Below are 16,844 nucleotides of genomic sequence, written 5' to 3'. Positions count from 1 at the left end.
ATCTCAGGTTGTTTTAATAGACTTGGTTTGCCCGCACGACGCATGGGCTCTGTCATTGTCATTTACAGGCCTGAAATAACAATAATTCTTCTAATTAAGCTTATTCCTTGAAAATTAGGTGTGCCACCTAACAAGTCCACAACTCATTTTAGTTTTTCAAATTCAGTTTAAAAGGACAGATGTGCCATTCTTTTTGACCAATCATACTTTAGCCTAAGAAGCAGGAATTTTATAGCTAAGCTAATCAGTAACAGTGTTCTCAACCCCCCATCGAAATTTGAGCTGTCAAATCCATGAGTTTCCAGAAATATCCCCATTAAAACGATGACTCGTCATTTTAAGATACTCTGTGACATATAGGAAAGACATAGAAATAGTGAGTAAAATTCCTAAGTATTTTTTAAAAAAATTATGCCATTTTCAAACATTTCTAGTACTTCTGAAGACTATTTATATATATACAAGACTAAAAATTTTATTAAATCTTATACTAAACCATTTTATAGAGCACACATTTGAACTTGACAGAACTTTGAGAGACATCCAACAGAAAAAAATATAAAATGATTCTTATATCAAATAATAGCGGATGTTATGTTGTACACCTGGTGTTGTTGAACACCTTTAATACACAGTGAATGTCTACTAGCCATTATATTGAAGTGTTGTACAAGGAAGAAAAACCATTCTTAACTAATAGCAAAACCCTTGAATCATATTTAAAACTTTAAAAGAAATGAATAAACTTATAAGCCAGGAAAATTTTCCATATTTTATTAGTCTCACTTTATTAAATTTGGATTTGTAGTCATAAAAAATTGGTAGCTATTCAAAATGTTCCACTTGACTTCAGATATAGTTTGACAATGTTCTTAGTTCCTAAAGGTTATAAAGACAACTCAAAGTTGCTGTACCACTTAAATTGAACCTGGGATTGATTCTGCCAAAAGTAGACTTCAAAATAAAATCAGATGTAAAAAATAGGTTATGAAAGATATAAAAAATATATCAATGGTGATCATCAGCTTACAGGAGTATTAATGAAAAGAGAAATTGACATATATGTACCAAAAGGCACATATCACATAAGGTTATATCTTTAGTTTTACATGCTTACAAGTTAGTAAGTACAGACATCATAGAGAAACATTGTTATACAAATTTTAAGGCAATATTAAATGAGTTTATTGACCACATAACATGTAACTGTAACTGCCAGCGTCTGTTAAGTTTTATCAGTATTTCAGAATTGATGTCTACAAGGTTGGTTTTAGAAAGAAAGTACTGTATTGATAGCTGTAATCACCTGTAACATACTAGTAGTTCAGTTACCAATAAGTCATACTAGATCACTAGTAACACAGTACTCTATCTACTTGTCATGCTAACCTACTTCTATAATCATCTCATTGGTCCAATAATCTAATACACTGAAGAAAGGATATGATGGGAATTTTCATTGATTATATATCATGTGTTAGTCTGAAAAACTGACTTGAACAAGACTAAAAAGATTATTGACTTTAGTAAATGAGGCCAGGCCAATTTTGACTAACAAGGGATAATATGGGATAGAATCATCCAAATATTTGTCTTACTAGTTGCTTCATAACAAATTTCAGCTATCAATATCACTTTTCACAATCAAAATCTGATGTCTGATTTTCATATAATTCAACCAATTCTTACTGCACAATGAATTTTGTTTTACAGTCCTAGAGCTAAAAACTTTTCTACTATTGTAAGAAATTGTCTTGAGATTCCAAACCACCAATAAAAGCAACGAACTGATGAATTAGCAAGCTTTAAAATGGATTTAAAATTTGAAGTCAAGAATTGAGTTAGATTCATCTATAAGCTAATTAAATTCTATTGCAAAACATTTCCTAATCATCAGATCATCTGTTATCTTTACAATCACTTAATTGAAATATTTGGCAAATAATTGCTTAAGTGAAAAGTGAGATTACAATTTAGGCCACACCTTCATAACCTGTTTGCATTTAAGCTTGTATTTAAATCATTAGCTTACCTATGAAATACATTTTTGTTAGCAAATAATAGCATAATTAAAAACATTTCATCCATGTGAAGTTTTTTAGTCCCTTTTAAATTTTATATAATATAATCTTATAAGGTTTTTATTATCAACTGAAATTGAAATATAAGACAAATTTTACCCTATTTTGTACAAAATCATCATAATATTTAAACAGAACTGTACAGACACATTTAGAGACAAATATATATGATAAAATACTGTTTGTTTCATAACAAGCTGCACAGACTATTTACCGTACTAATAACTATAGCTCAAAAACACCTGCAAGTCCCTAAAATTATATACAATATATCCAATTAACATCATATTTCCCTCTTCAGTGAACATTATTCAACCTCAAACCCAACAATCTTGAGCTAATATTTCATAATAAAATAACTTAGGGTGTGTCCAATATATTCCCTTTAACAAATTTTAAAAGCCTAGTTAGCTACACTATATAACAATGTAAAACATGTCTTGTGTAATAGCTACTGATTAATAAAAACTTCAGTATTAAATCATGCATTCTGATAAAAACAAACAACCTAATTGTATATTGAGGTCAACACATATAAGCAACCCTTGTTAAGACCTAAACAACTGACTATTAAACTAGGTGTGGCCTACATAAATAATGTACTATTTCACAGTGTAAATTATTCAGCTATTAAATTTACAATAGATTGACATCTCAGAATATCGGACAGTAGGCCAGTTCTTAACCTTCATGGTCGGTTGTCACTTAACATAACAGAAATAAAGATAGCTTGTTAGGCAAGATAATAAACGCCCACTGGCAACTTTGATTTTAAATAAAAATATTTAGCAGTACAGTAACAATCACCAGTATGAAATATTCAACCTTCAGTCATACACTTCTTTTGAACTTTTTGGCGCGATACTCAATAATATATTACCAAGTTAGGTCAAAATCTGGCAAGAACCATGCCTTTTAGTGTTAACAACCTAAAAGCCAAAAGAGTTTTCAAAACATATGTAAATATTTTTAGATTTTTTTTATTTTCACTAGGGTGGTAACAAACACTCACACCAAGTTTCATCAAAATCCAAGAATTTATGTGCTAAAAATTGAATGTGTTTCATTGAACAAGGGCAATATTTCATGCTAAATAATTTTCGATTTTTCTCATTTTCAATAGGGTTTATCCTTCGGCGATTACAAACACTAATATCAAGTTTCATCAACATCAGTCAAGAATTGTGCCTTCTAGAGTGTTTACGAGCAATTGTGGATGGACTGACAGTTTAAATGACGTAATGAAGCTGAATATGTAACTTTACATGATTTGTGATCAACCAGGCTTTCTTGTCTGGTGAGAAAAAAAAATCCTTCTATAATAGATAATGGGCACACGAGAAACTGGAAATTGGGAAGATACCCTGGAAGTGACCCCAACTCAGGCTAACGACAATGCCTAATAATTGTTTGAATATTATTAACAAGTGAAAAAACTGGTCCTACTTTCAAGAAAAGTGTTAGACCATTAAGAATTGTTTAAAACTTTATCCAAGTGTGCATTGGTCCGAGTTGTCCACTTCTGGTCATAATCCATTTTTAGGTGTTTTCTCTTTTGTCTACATAACTTAAATAACTTTTTAAAATATTGGTTTTAATAGTAAGGTATGTTGTACTTTATACGATATGTGACACATTTTTGCTGAAATTATAGCTTTTTGTAATTCAGGTAAGTAACATCTTTATTTCGGTTTTTCTTGAAAGTCATACATTGCCTATATTATATAAGCTAAAGCTTATAAAGGTAATTTTTCTTTTTTGGTACGAGACGAGAGAGCCTGTGGATCAACAGTGAGCTACAATTTGTTTTCTGTCATTTCACGAATATTCAAAGTTAAATTCTGAGATGCATGCCAGTTGTACAGACTTATTGGAATTGATTCAAGTCCATTGAATTTATGGTTTAATGGCTTTACATTTTCCTAATTTGTCCTAAAATTGACACATTGTGTACCTCTTTCAATAGCATCTTCCATACAACAATTTTTGTCAATCCAAAGACCTCTAAGAATTTTAGTAGTAGAGCCTACCCTCATTTTGATGTTGATATTTCCATTTGTGCAAAAATGATTTGATAAATAATATTCTTTAAACATAGTGGATAAATGGTAGAAAGCATAATGTTAAATGATAATTTAAGGTCAATGATACTAAAGCAATATAATATTATGTCTGCTAATCAGACAGATTTATTGAAATAAATAAACATTTTGATTTAACAATGCATGCTTGATTGGAGTATGTCGTTTTATTCACACCGTTGTTAGATTGATTCAGACCTAGATAATTCACTTTCTTTCAAAAATTTTATTACTAAATTATAGGTTAAAGATGAAAAGTTTGTGACAAATAAAACAATGTAAAAGCTATTAGCCTATAACTAGTATAAGCTTAGGCCTAAACATTACAATACAAATCTATACAATTCCATTCAGCTTTCATCACACATGCTCACCTTCAATAGCCTTTAATCTTTATCTTGCTTTTCTTTGATGAGTTTACAGATGCCCAGTCTAGACGTAAAGGCCAAATATTTACAATATTACTTCCCCTACGATGCATGCATCCAGTTAAAGATCAGTGAATAGCTTCCTTCCAGGGAATCAGGACTGACTGCAGTTCTGACACTTCACTTACACTGGCTCGTCCATGAAATTTCTTCCGATAATCCGTTGGCTCTTTTTCTTATTGTCACACTATCGAGGTTTAACGTTACTATGGCACAAAATAGCCATTATAATGGAAAGTTTTGACATTTATTGCGAATACCTGTCTTGATGAGATACGATTTCGCTTCAATCTTCGGTAAAAATGGCAGTCGGTAGCTAGAGTGACGTCACAGGAAGTAGAAATCACACGTGGGGGCGCACTGTTTGGTGAAAGTGAAAGATGAGTTATTTACTGAAATACCAATCATTTTCTTGATATGTAATTTGGATTTTTCCTTTCATCCAATATCATCAAACCTTTGACATTGCATTATAATGGCTTAGTTGGATCTGTATTTGACTGCCACAATTTTAATATGAAGGATATCAATATTGATGAAAATGGCGTCTCCAAACCAGTCATCCTTATCTTAGTCCGAAACTCAATCCCATGTATCCCACGTACCTGCATAACAGAAGGTTAATCACTGTCGTCACTTCTGCTGTTACGTTTTAATTTAATATTAGATTTATCCGACCAAGCAATAAATAGACCCTAGTTGATATGATTACTAGAAATGTTATTTAATGTTATTTTAGTCGCGATATTTCCATTACCAACTGAAACTGGAACGCAAACTACAATCCTGTTGTTCAAATTGCTGATCATATAACCAAACATTGGTATTTCACAACTTATGACCTGCTATTAAAACTATAGACCCCGTGACAAGAATAGTGCCAAGATAATGACCAGTCACTGGAATTGCAGATCTCTTGACAGTGTTACTGGGAAGCTACTGGAACAGCAGACTACATGCAGTGTATAGATTCCTACCGGAATTGCAGACCTCGTTGCAATCTATTGGGATTGAAGACATGGTGGTCTGATATTGGAACTACAGACTACTCGACCCTCTGCTAGAATTGCTAACAGCGTGACCTTGCTTCTGGAACCGCAGACGTTAGGACCTGCTTCTAGAATCGCAGTGTATTTGACCTTGAATTGCTTGGCCTTTAACATGACTTAATACATGACTGCAGACCATATGGTCAGCTACTGGACTACCAGGCGTTATATCCTGCTTTTTGAATCGCAATCTATTTGACATTCTACTGTAAATCTAGACCACATGACCGGATTCAGAAATTGCTGGCTATATACGAACTGACATTGGAATAACTGATCTCATCCAGTGGCGGTGCCAACCTCCTAAGACTGGGGATACAGACAGGGACAGACTAACTTATTGGGGATAGAATCGACGAGGATGAGATATGAAATACACCCCCTGTACCCACACTGGCGATGCAACTAAACTCATCACCTGCCTCAGGCCTCCTGGTGGGTATTCTTGACCAGTTAATGGAAATGCAGGCGTCCTGAATAAGCACTATACAATTACAAATCCACACTTTCAGATCTTTTGACTTGGTACAACAAGGCAACAAGTCGCGATACTGAAATATGCAGACCACAAGGAATGATATTGGAGTTGTGTATCTTATAGCCTGAGATTTCAGACATCATGATTGATGCCTTTGTAGACCACACCTGGGATTGTAGATCGCATGGTCTGTTCCTAGATTTGTAATTCATACATGGGATTGTAGATTTACATGAGTTGCTTCCGGAAATACAAGACATGACTTGTTACTAGAATTTTGGACCTCATGGCGTGTACCTCATACTTCAGACCTCGTAAATTGGTACTGAAATTGGAATTGCCGGAATGGCCTGATCTTGGAGAAATATGACAAGCCATATTGAATTGCAAACCTCATGACTGTTAACTTCGAGACAGATAGTCAGAATTTGCAGACCTCAAGACCTGCTTATCGAATGGTGGAAAACGAATTTGTGCATATAATGTTCAATTGAAAAAAGAAATGAGCATATGTGCTATCTTATAAAAACCTTAGTCCTAGGTCATCATGGACTAAAAGTGTACATGCAGATCTTGGATATAGATGAAAAAAAAAACTTAATAATTTAAAAACGTAAAATCCACCACCAAATTGTTGCTTTTGCGGCGGAAGAAGCTCGTAATATACCGTCATTGGGTGCTCATTCATGAATTTTTCCTTATATACCAATTCTGAATTCTATCCTAATTCTTATCAGTCAGCAATTTTCAATAACTTGAATGTGCGAGCACAGGGTGATTAGTGTATAAATGCATTATCACCTGAGAATAACAAGTTGGCAACGCAATTTGAAAATGCAGTGCAATAAAATACGATGCATATTATTTTGATATCAGACGTAGTGAAATGAGTTTACCATTTCGATTTCAAAAATGGTGTTAAATTCATACCTTTTTCGTAAAGATACCCATGCGATTTAAATTTATGTCCAATTTGTAACATACCTGATAAACTGCTTGACTTTCATCTGATATGAACAAATGTCATTCTAATTTGATATCCGATTATAACATTCGTCACAGAATCAACAGGTAATTGCTATACCGCATCACTCAATATACGAGTGGATTAGAATTGTAGCAAATTGAAGGAAAACAGATACACACATTAACCTTTAACTTTAAATTGTCTCCTGATCAATACTTCAGCTATTGCGAAAGATTTGTATGTTGAACTTTACTAAATGATTATGTTTTTTTCCTGGATAAATTGATTACAGTGTATTATGTATCAGGGTATTCTTGGAGAAATTGCTTTACGGAAACAAGTTTCATGACACATAATTAGGTTAACATATTTTTGGTATGTGGGATGCGTAGTGCGTACTATGTGTGTTTTCATGATATATCAAAGATACCATCAGCAATTTCCAAGAGTGATATCAGGTGTTTCAGAAATATAAGTCATGGGTCAATCACGATATATATTAAAGGACTAATATAAGCAATATGGAATTGTTTTAGATATTTGGAAGTCTTACATTCAACGAACGGAAAATCCAAATTAGGCCCTATGTCTTAATTCATTCTTTGACAAGCAAAATAATTCACAATTTTTATTCTTTTATCTGAAATTTAATTAGGATATTCTTAATGACATTTTGTAATGATAAAATACTAAATCATTCATAGGATCACGAAGAATCTTGAAATTCTGCGATCATCCCTATTTTTGTGACCGTGATCGGGTCATTAGCCTATATCTATAAAACATAAACAATGGAATTTAAAACCTTTCTTGGATCTCAAAACTCCTATGATGTGGGAGAAACTGTTGTATACGTAGTACACGTCCTACTCTCATTGTGGATAATTTCACAATCGACTCCAAAACCGGAAACAAAACAATACAAATGACAGTAACACAAGGGATATCTTACGCAATTTCATCATTTGCTTTTAATGAGTTCACGCTCTTCTTTAACAAAGACCACAATCAATCTAAATTTGGTAAATAGATTAACCGGTAAAGTCCCAAATGGGTTTAGTCTTTTATATCAGATGGATGCTCCAACCAAACTTATCTCGCTGACTTATAAATCATGTTTTCAATGGTTTAGTTTTTAAAATTAGATATCAATCGGTTCTGGAGCCAAAATTGTCTTTTCGACTGCTTTTGTTTCCTGAAAAGACAGAAAAAGAAGGCCCTGTTAAATGGAAACTTCCCACAGGTGCGGGGGTTTTAAACCTATTTAGTTATCTCGGATCTGCAAAACCCAAGTATATTTGGAGAGATGAATATTATTGTTCAGTATACCCTTTATGTCATGAATCCGGTGTCATCAAAGTTTTCTTTAACGAAAATTATCTCACATCGGCCATTTAAAACTGCATGCACAACCACAAGTTCAAAGGTCACAGATTCACGTAACCAACAAAACCGGCCAAAGTTACAGTAAAAAAAAGCATCTTCGCTGGTGTGGACACTCCCTATTTAACAGGATCATTTTTCTGACTCTTCTCCAGCCGACATCTGTGAAAATATCCAGAAGAGGCTTAACTAGAGGCAGACGTTTCTGACTATGTAACAACGTGATTTTTAAGGCTCTGTCTTAATATTTCTATTTCTTTTTTCATATGGTTTTGTTAACATTGATTCAAAAGCTGTCTCATTTCAAGCATTTTCGTCTGGGGATGAAACTTACATCAGATGAAAACCTTCACGTTTAATTTGATTAAACGGGATATTGGATTATTTTCCAATATGTATGGGAGTGACATATACATGAAGTCCACACAGTTTAGGATCGGAAACGAGTAAAGTTATTTCCAGGAATATCATTTATCCACTCCAACGCTAAATAACCGTTTTTATATTCCTTTTTAATGCCTGGCGTTAAGGAAACATACTATACTATCGTGACCATGTAAGTTGGTAGGTTGATTAACGATGTGTAGGTGGATAGTGAAATGTCAGACTCCCATGTTCTCTTATATTAGCACGGTAAGTGGTTGTAACGAACAGTTATATATTGTAGTACCTTGACCGTAAATTGACATATGTTTTCTATTGATGAGTTATTGACATATAAACGTTGAGCTAAGTTATGTTGCCTTCTGATATTTTCTTTACATTCAGAAGGCAGTAATACGAATTAAAGGAATATCATATGCCATCAGTAGAAAAATAGTATTACTTCCAATTGTATTGTAAAACATTTCTTGTTGACGCCTTTTACAAGGTGATTTTATTTGGATGGTTTGATAAATATAATATGAGAAGTGTTTAATTCCAACCATCGCCTCCAAATATAAATCACTACCAATTGACTCTAAGCAATTACCAGTTCCATAATCTTGATTCTGTTTAATGGCGTCACGTTTCTATGGAATCAATTGATCTGATCTGAATTATTGCCGATAGACGTAAATAAACGAGGACAAATTAGTTTGAAAGGTGGATATTGTGTTGGAAACTGTTGATCCTAGTCAAACGTGTCGTCTAAATATAGACATTGCGTGTGTTATTTACTTCCAGAATATCGAGAAGATTGGCAGGTACAGTTTCTGTTAGTCTATTATGAACAGTACCAATATTCTTTACCAGTAGTTTTCTCACAGCGACAATAAATACAGATCAATTTGATACCAAAACACTATTATTATACGCCCACACCAAAGCCAGCTTGATGTCCTAAATTCATTGTTTTATAATACCAGGTACCTGAATATTGATCTGTCACAATCACAAAAGATTAAAATTAGACAATATATACCAACAAGAGTTCAGGAAAGCTTAAACCATAAAAGTCTTTTGCTTGATAGAAAATATATATATAATGTACATTGTTAGCAATCGAGAAAGCATAGGCGGAGCTCAGATGGTGCTCACGCGGGTCTCGATCCAAAATTCTAATATTACACCCTCAAATATTGTTTTTCAAGAGTATATACTTGAATTATATAATATTACTTAGAAATATTAACTTCTACATATTTAGCACTATTTTAACCTCGTGTCAGTACATTCTCTATTAAACAGTATTAAAGGTGTACTACTTCTAAGGATGACCCAAAAAAATGAAATTTTTATGAGTCTTACCCGATGTCAAACAAAATGAGGGATCCCTTCATTAAACTTAAGTAATTTTGAAACAAGCTTAGAAGCGTGTTTCAATAATGACCTAGTTTAATGGATATATCGTCTTATATTATAGAGATTCTATTCTTTACTCATGGCACCTGCAAAGTCCAAAAGATGAATACATACTCTTATTGCAGCAGTTTGAGAATTGTATGTCCATTTTAAGAGGTAATATTCCTTTAAACTGACTAAGTTGTTACTTTTCAACCACCTGAACCCAGAATGGATGAATTTATGATTCCACTTGTGACGACAATGTTATGATCTCATAATATATTCATAAATGTCGCAATCTTTTTCTATAGAAAAACATCACCCTCCCTTGTTTCGTCCCATCCGGCAAACCCTAACACAATCTGTATCTTCCTTGGACTATCGGATACGATTGTCTAATGTTGTCTGTCGCATTAATGATATTATGTCCCTTTGACTGTAATCCGAAACCTTAGTCAGTCATTAAAGTTTTTAGAAATGTTACCCTACTTTTCTTTTCTTTTTATCAAAAACCCTTATGAAGAACGTAACTAGAATATTATTTTACTGCAATGTCTGTTTTGAGTTATCAACAATAGAGGTATACCCATATCAAATCAACAAAGAACGTGTGTGATTATTTGTGGTTTGCGATTATTTGTGGTCTGGGTTCTAGTCCAACAATTCTCTCCTTTCAAAATGAAGAGTTAAAAATTAATTTCGCAAGAAAACTCAAGCAAAGATTATTTGGAAATGATACCAAAATCAGCCTTGGGTATTGCGGCAGCAGGCGCCGGAATATGCTTCATTGGATATTGTGTTTATTTTGATCGAAAGAGAAGAAATGATCCAAATTTCAAGCAAAGGTTAAGAGAAAGTAAGAAAGGTTGTTCTTATCACGTTGGTTGAATTACTCCCCTTTCTATAAGCTTCAGACTACAACCATTGTTGCCTTTGTAATGTCTTATACTTTTTTTCTCGTTAAACTTCCACTTATTTTGTTTTATAAAATCTTTTTTTAAATATAATTTCAGAAAGACGTCAAGCAAGAAATAGTGGCAAGAAATCATCTGGTTTGACTGAGGTATGATAGACCAAATTATTTTCCAGTTCCAGACTAATACAAATTCATCTTAATGAACTCTATACTGAATGTTTGGTCACTTATTACAAAAGAAACAAAATCTTAGTATTGGAAATATTCTTGTCCATGGCAGATCAGATCCATGTACTATCTAAAGCAATTGAATTGTTTGTTTATCTTGTAAATATCTCCACATGTGATTAATCTCTTATCAAACTGGTTTACTTTTATGCTGAAATATAGTCTTTATCACCTTATACTCAAAATACACTTGATTAGAAATACATCTTATTATAAAAATAGGGCTACATTGGTGCAGTATTATAGCTAACAAACATTATAACACAATCCATCTTCAGTTCATTCTTTATTTTAAATTTTGTAGTTACCCGATCTAACCAATCCTGAAGCCATGCAGAAATTTTTCTTTCAAGAAATTCAGTTGGGTGAAGAATTATTGGCTGCAGGTAACTTTTACTATCTCTTTGTTTTCACACTAATCCCTCCCAAAAGTCAGAGGAAAGATATGTACCAGTTAGCTTAGCCATGTGGAATTGTAGATGTTAAAGACCCCCATACAGTAGATGATATCTCCTGGTATTTTTCCCCATTGCACACTTCTAGATATGGCCTATTTTCATTAGCCCAATTTAGGTGCAGATAAGTTTGAATAAAATTCCATTTCCCTCCATTCAATTTCACTTCTTCCATTTCACTTTCCATTTCACTTTCCATTACACTTCATTCTGTTTCACTTCATACCATTTCACTTCATTCCATTTCACTTCATTCTGTTTCACCTCATTCCATTTCACTTCATTTCATTACACTTCATTCAATTTCACATCCTCTTTTTATTCTAGGTGATATTGAAGGTGGTGTAGATCATCTAAGTTACGCTATAGCTACTTGTGGTCAACCTCAACAATTATTACAAGTTTTACAGCAGACATTACCACCACAAGTTTTTGCTTTATTATTAGAGAAATTACCAACAGTTGGTCAGGTAAAATGTTAAAAATGCTCAAATCTGGTCCTGTCAACTATTATAGGACTAAATTATACAGTTAATCTAGTTTATAATTTTCATTTTTCATTGTTTACATAAAAAAGTTCAGAATGCTATGCTTATTCAGTTTTTGTTGCAGGTTATCTTCACAATATCAAGCAATTACAAACTTCACCTTCATAATGTCAAGCTATTTTGACCTTTATTTTTACAATGTCAAACTATTACGACTAATCCCAATAGGGTCTGCCTTTCTTGTATCACTGAAGTTTGTAAATGTAGTACTTTGAATGCATTGTATACTAGCAAATACAGCCAATCAGAAGCTTCAATAAAAAAGTCTGTAATCACTTCCTTATAGTGTTTAAAGCCTTCATTGTATTCATTAGCATACAATCCAATCAAAATGCTGCATTCTGTGGTACTAAAAAGCAGCTAATGGAGTCAAGGTATAAGCCAAATAGTTTGAGATTGTGATGGAGATCTTTATAGCTTGACATTATGAAGATGGTTGGAGGTAGGACATGAATGAACTTTGAAAACCAAGAGTTATGCTCTGAAGCTGAACTAAGTAATATTCTAGTCTAATGAAAATAACAATGTTTGTATTTTGTAGAGGATGTCTGGATTATCACCAGGAGGTTTATCAAGTTCATCTTCAAAACCAACATCTGATGCTGTTTTAGCTGAAGATGATGTAGAATAGAGTAGATAAGGGACATGATAAAATAGGGTGGGTGTGAAGAACGTGAGAGACTATGTGTGGAAATCTTTGTGTATTGACTTTCATTGATGGGCTATTATTATAAAAATCATTATAACATAACAGCTAAAAAACTTTTTAATAAAATGTCTAGTTTTGTTTTTATCCAGGGGCTTTCTACATAAACTGGGGGCAATGGCAACCCTTGTCTTAGTTCCATATTAAAAAAATGCTATTTAAACACATATAGCTGTTCAAACCAACAATGCAGGAATGCAGTCTAACTAAATTAGAACTTTCATTCCGTTTTCTTTTAAATACTGTTATTTTTAATATAGCCACTTCAGTTAGCCCAACAGCCCTCTTGAATGTTTGTGCAGTGCAGTGCAGGAGAGAAATTTGATTGGCTAAAGCAGACGTTATCAAGTTACGTCAAAAGGTTAATTTAGACCCTTACTGAAGTGGCTATATTAAAGGAAAAAGCCCATGAAAAATGAAAGTTTGGTCTGGTTCCTGAATGAATCAGATTGTGATGTAAAATAAAGATTTTGTCAATTTGTATGGACTTCAATAATTTTTACTAAAAACCAGGCCGACTTGAAGTACAAACTCACATACCGTCAGTAGACTTTAAAGTACTAATTTGTAAATTGAAGAAGTAGAAATTTATTGCTGTCTGAAAGATAAAAAGAGTTATTTCCCATTGATTTGAGCGCAGATATAATAAGAGGATATTCCAGGAAGTCCTAAAAACTATGAACTATTAAATCTAGGTCTATATGCCACTGACTGTTAGGCATTAATATACGTATAAAAGGACTTGATAAAGAAAGTGGAACAGTAAGTCAAGCCGCTATTGTTTTCGACATTATGAAATATGTACTTATCATTTATCAATGATTTATGATAGAATATGAAGAGGAATAGTGATATAATTATTCTACAGGCATTACTTTCCCTATCTCTCATTTATCACTACCTCTAATCTTCTGACGTGATAATATAATACTCTAATATTCAATCTTTTTATATAATCCATCCATGTATCTCTCATTGAAGGGATTCGGTCGTCTAATATTCTTTTTGACTTTAACAATAGAATTGCCTAGTTTCAAAGTTACGGTGTTTGGTTCAGTGTTGATGGGATTGAATAGAGAAAATGGAGACCAATTTAGACCGAAACATCTGTCTCTATTCCAGCCTCTGATAGCTATTTGGACCGATGTCGGCTGGTGTAGAGACGCAAAAAATAGGCCCTGTTAAATGGGAACATTCTGCATCTCCGCAGGTGTGGTTTTTTTAAAACCCATTTACATACCTCTGATCTACAAAACCAAGATATCTTTGGAAAGATGAATATTTTTGTAGTTCAGTCATACAATCATTTTCTTCCTACACCATCTATTTCTCTGATTCCATCAATTTTCTTTTTATAAAACTGATCTCGCATCGACAGATTAAAACTGCGTGTACAGCCAATAGGTCAAAAGTCCAGAGTTAAGTGGTACTAAAAAACGAAAGTTGCGGTAATGCCCAACACTTATTTACAGTTGTAAAGGTAATTTAATGCTATGTTAGAAAAAACGCATCTCTGGAGGTGTGGAAAATTCCCATTTTACAGGGCAAATGTTTCGGACTAAGGCCAATTATTGTGTGAGTATCGTGCCCGAAAGAACGCAACACCGTACCTCGGCTGTTCTCACCATTAGTCATTAAAACCTTTAGCAAAGGTTTTCAATTTGATGTATATATCCCTTGATTTCTTTTGCGGCTTTGCCTATGGCATTCATTCAAGATATTATGCTTGAATATCATTTTTTTTGAAAAGTTAGGATGAAGAAGATGGAGAGATTGTTTAATGATTATTTCCTGTAAATTCAGTCTTGAGATTTGTATCTTGGTGTCATCAATCTTGTTGAATGCGTTCAAGTCGTCAATATCTAACCTTTGAATCATCAAGTCGACTTTATCGTTGGTTAATTGATTGTTCAAGGATTTAGTTTCATATTGCTATGTGATCACTAGCTAGTCCGAGGAACTCAAAACTTATCTTCAGGCTCCGATAGATAGCTAATCGCAAGTAGAGGGTCGGAGATAAATGTACAATTTTGAAGACTTTGCAACCTCTTAAGCCTATATTTATACAGCTATGCCGCAAAACCACAAGCTCCCGGGCTCGTTTCATTTTTTTTAAAGAATTTTTTTGTCACTATGCCCAACCAAGCTCCTCCCACCAATCCAAAATTCTGCAGCCGCCACTGCTTCATGATATTCCGCCAGTCAGAACAGTTTTCCTTAATCCAATCAAGAACAGAAAACCGTACGGCTTAAAACTCTATTCCATTTAATTTCTTGTGGTTATTTTCAAAATGTCGTTTAATTATATACTCTATCCCTTTGAGATTTGTGTTTTAATACTGTTGACAATACCATACAATTTGTATTACTGGTATATTCAACCATCTTGAAAGATGGTTTGCACTGTGAATACCAATGATGAACAGTTACTTTATGGCAGGACATCAAGGATGTTGAAATTGTTGAAGCTCGAACTAATATTTATCGATATTTACAGGATTTTATCTCAAACTAACGGCCAGGCGAGCTGAAGGTTAAATTTGCCAGAATAAAGATAACTTTGATCATGTTTTTGGTTAATATTGATAAGTTTAAGATACGTTAATCTGTTTATAACATTGTTTGCTTTTTATAACATCGAGATCTGCGCTTTGATCAGATTGTCACCATCTGTAAGCAACTAGGGTAACCATGCAAGTTTACAGCATCTGGATAACACCGAAAAGGAAATCTCATTTTGTAATTTTGGAGAATTTTGATTATAATTAGGCTACATGGCATTGTTCCACAACTTTCAGAATACATAGCGAATGGAATCGTAATCTTTACTCTTTGGAAAATTTCCATAAATGGTTAAAAAAATGGACCGAGTGGTCTCTCTGAATGGTATGCTGGATCTAGTCCCTGGGAAGAATCAGGTACATACAATGGATCTGAATGATCACGTAAAGTAGGGTTTTCAACCTTGGGGGTATTACCCCAAGGGGGTAATTTTGGACATTTGGGGGGTGGGGGGGGGGGGGTTGTAATGATATGCTTTGTAATTTAGCAGAATATTTTGTACAATTATAACTTAAAATGATACTACGTCTTAGAATTAACATACAATTTTAAGAATTTTAAACTTGGTGAATAAGAGCCAGTAGATATACCTGGTGGCATAAATAATATAACAGAATCTTATATAATCCAATAAATCCAAAAAACTTAGTAATTATCCATAAATATTCAATAAACTATTGAAAAAAGCTTAATATCAAGAATTTTCCAATTTTCCAGATTTTACAGGGATTCTGTTGTAACTTTATGACACTAGGTAAGCTAACTGATGAATATATACTCATATTGACCATTCTTGAGAATTAAATTTTATGTTCATTCTAAGACGTAGTATCACTTTAAGTTATTCTTTTCAGTAAGACTATATTCTTCAACATGAAATAGCAAATCATGAAAAAGTAGTATTTTTAGGGGGAAGGAGGGTAATGCAATGAATCAACGATCCGGAAAGGGATAACAGAAGAAAGAAAAAGGTTGAAAATCCCCGATGTGGAGTATTTGCTGTATGAAATCATACAATCGTCAGCAGAGCATTGATTACTAGCAGTGTTAATGTAGAGAATACTCGCTAAATTATCGAAGAAATATCATTTAAAATGACAAGCAATCGATTTATTACCTTCATAGTATTTTTTTAAAGCCAGAAATATTCAATAATGACTCTTTATTGGTAAATACAAGAGTAAAATAATTGTGT

General features: G+C 33.4%; 1 protein-coding gene across 1 annotated transcript; it reads left to right on the top strand.

Annotated features, from left to right (window-relative positions):
* Positions 1-10,966: 10,966 nt before the first annotated feature.
* On the top strand, positions 10,967-12,315 carry LOTGIDRAFT_110772 (hypothetical protein; the record flags this gene model as incomplete). Its single annotated transcript, XM_009047980.1, has 4 exons — positions 10,967-11,099; positions 11,260-11,297; positions 11,683-11,764; positions 12,161-12,315. 4 exons carry the CDS (start codon positions 10,967-10,969, stop codon positions 12,313-12,315), a joined length of 408 nt encoding a protein of 135 aa, XP_009046228.1.
* Between the last annotated feature and the right edge of the window lie 4,529 nt (positions 12,316-16,844).

This window comes from Lottia gigantea, assembly GCF_000327385.1.
Source record: "Lottia gigantea unplaced genomic scaffold LOTGIsca_12, whole genome shotgun sequence".
In the NCBI taxonomy this organism is placed as follows: Eukaryota; Metazoa; Mollusca; class Gastropoda; family Lottiidae; genus Lottia; species Lottia gigantea.
The sequence above is the reverse complement of the archived record's forward strand: the minus strand, read 5'-3'. Positions and strand labels throughout refer to the sequence as shown.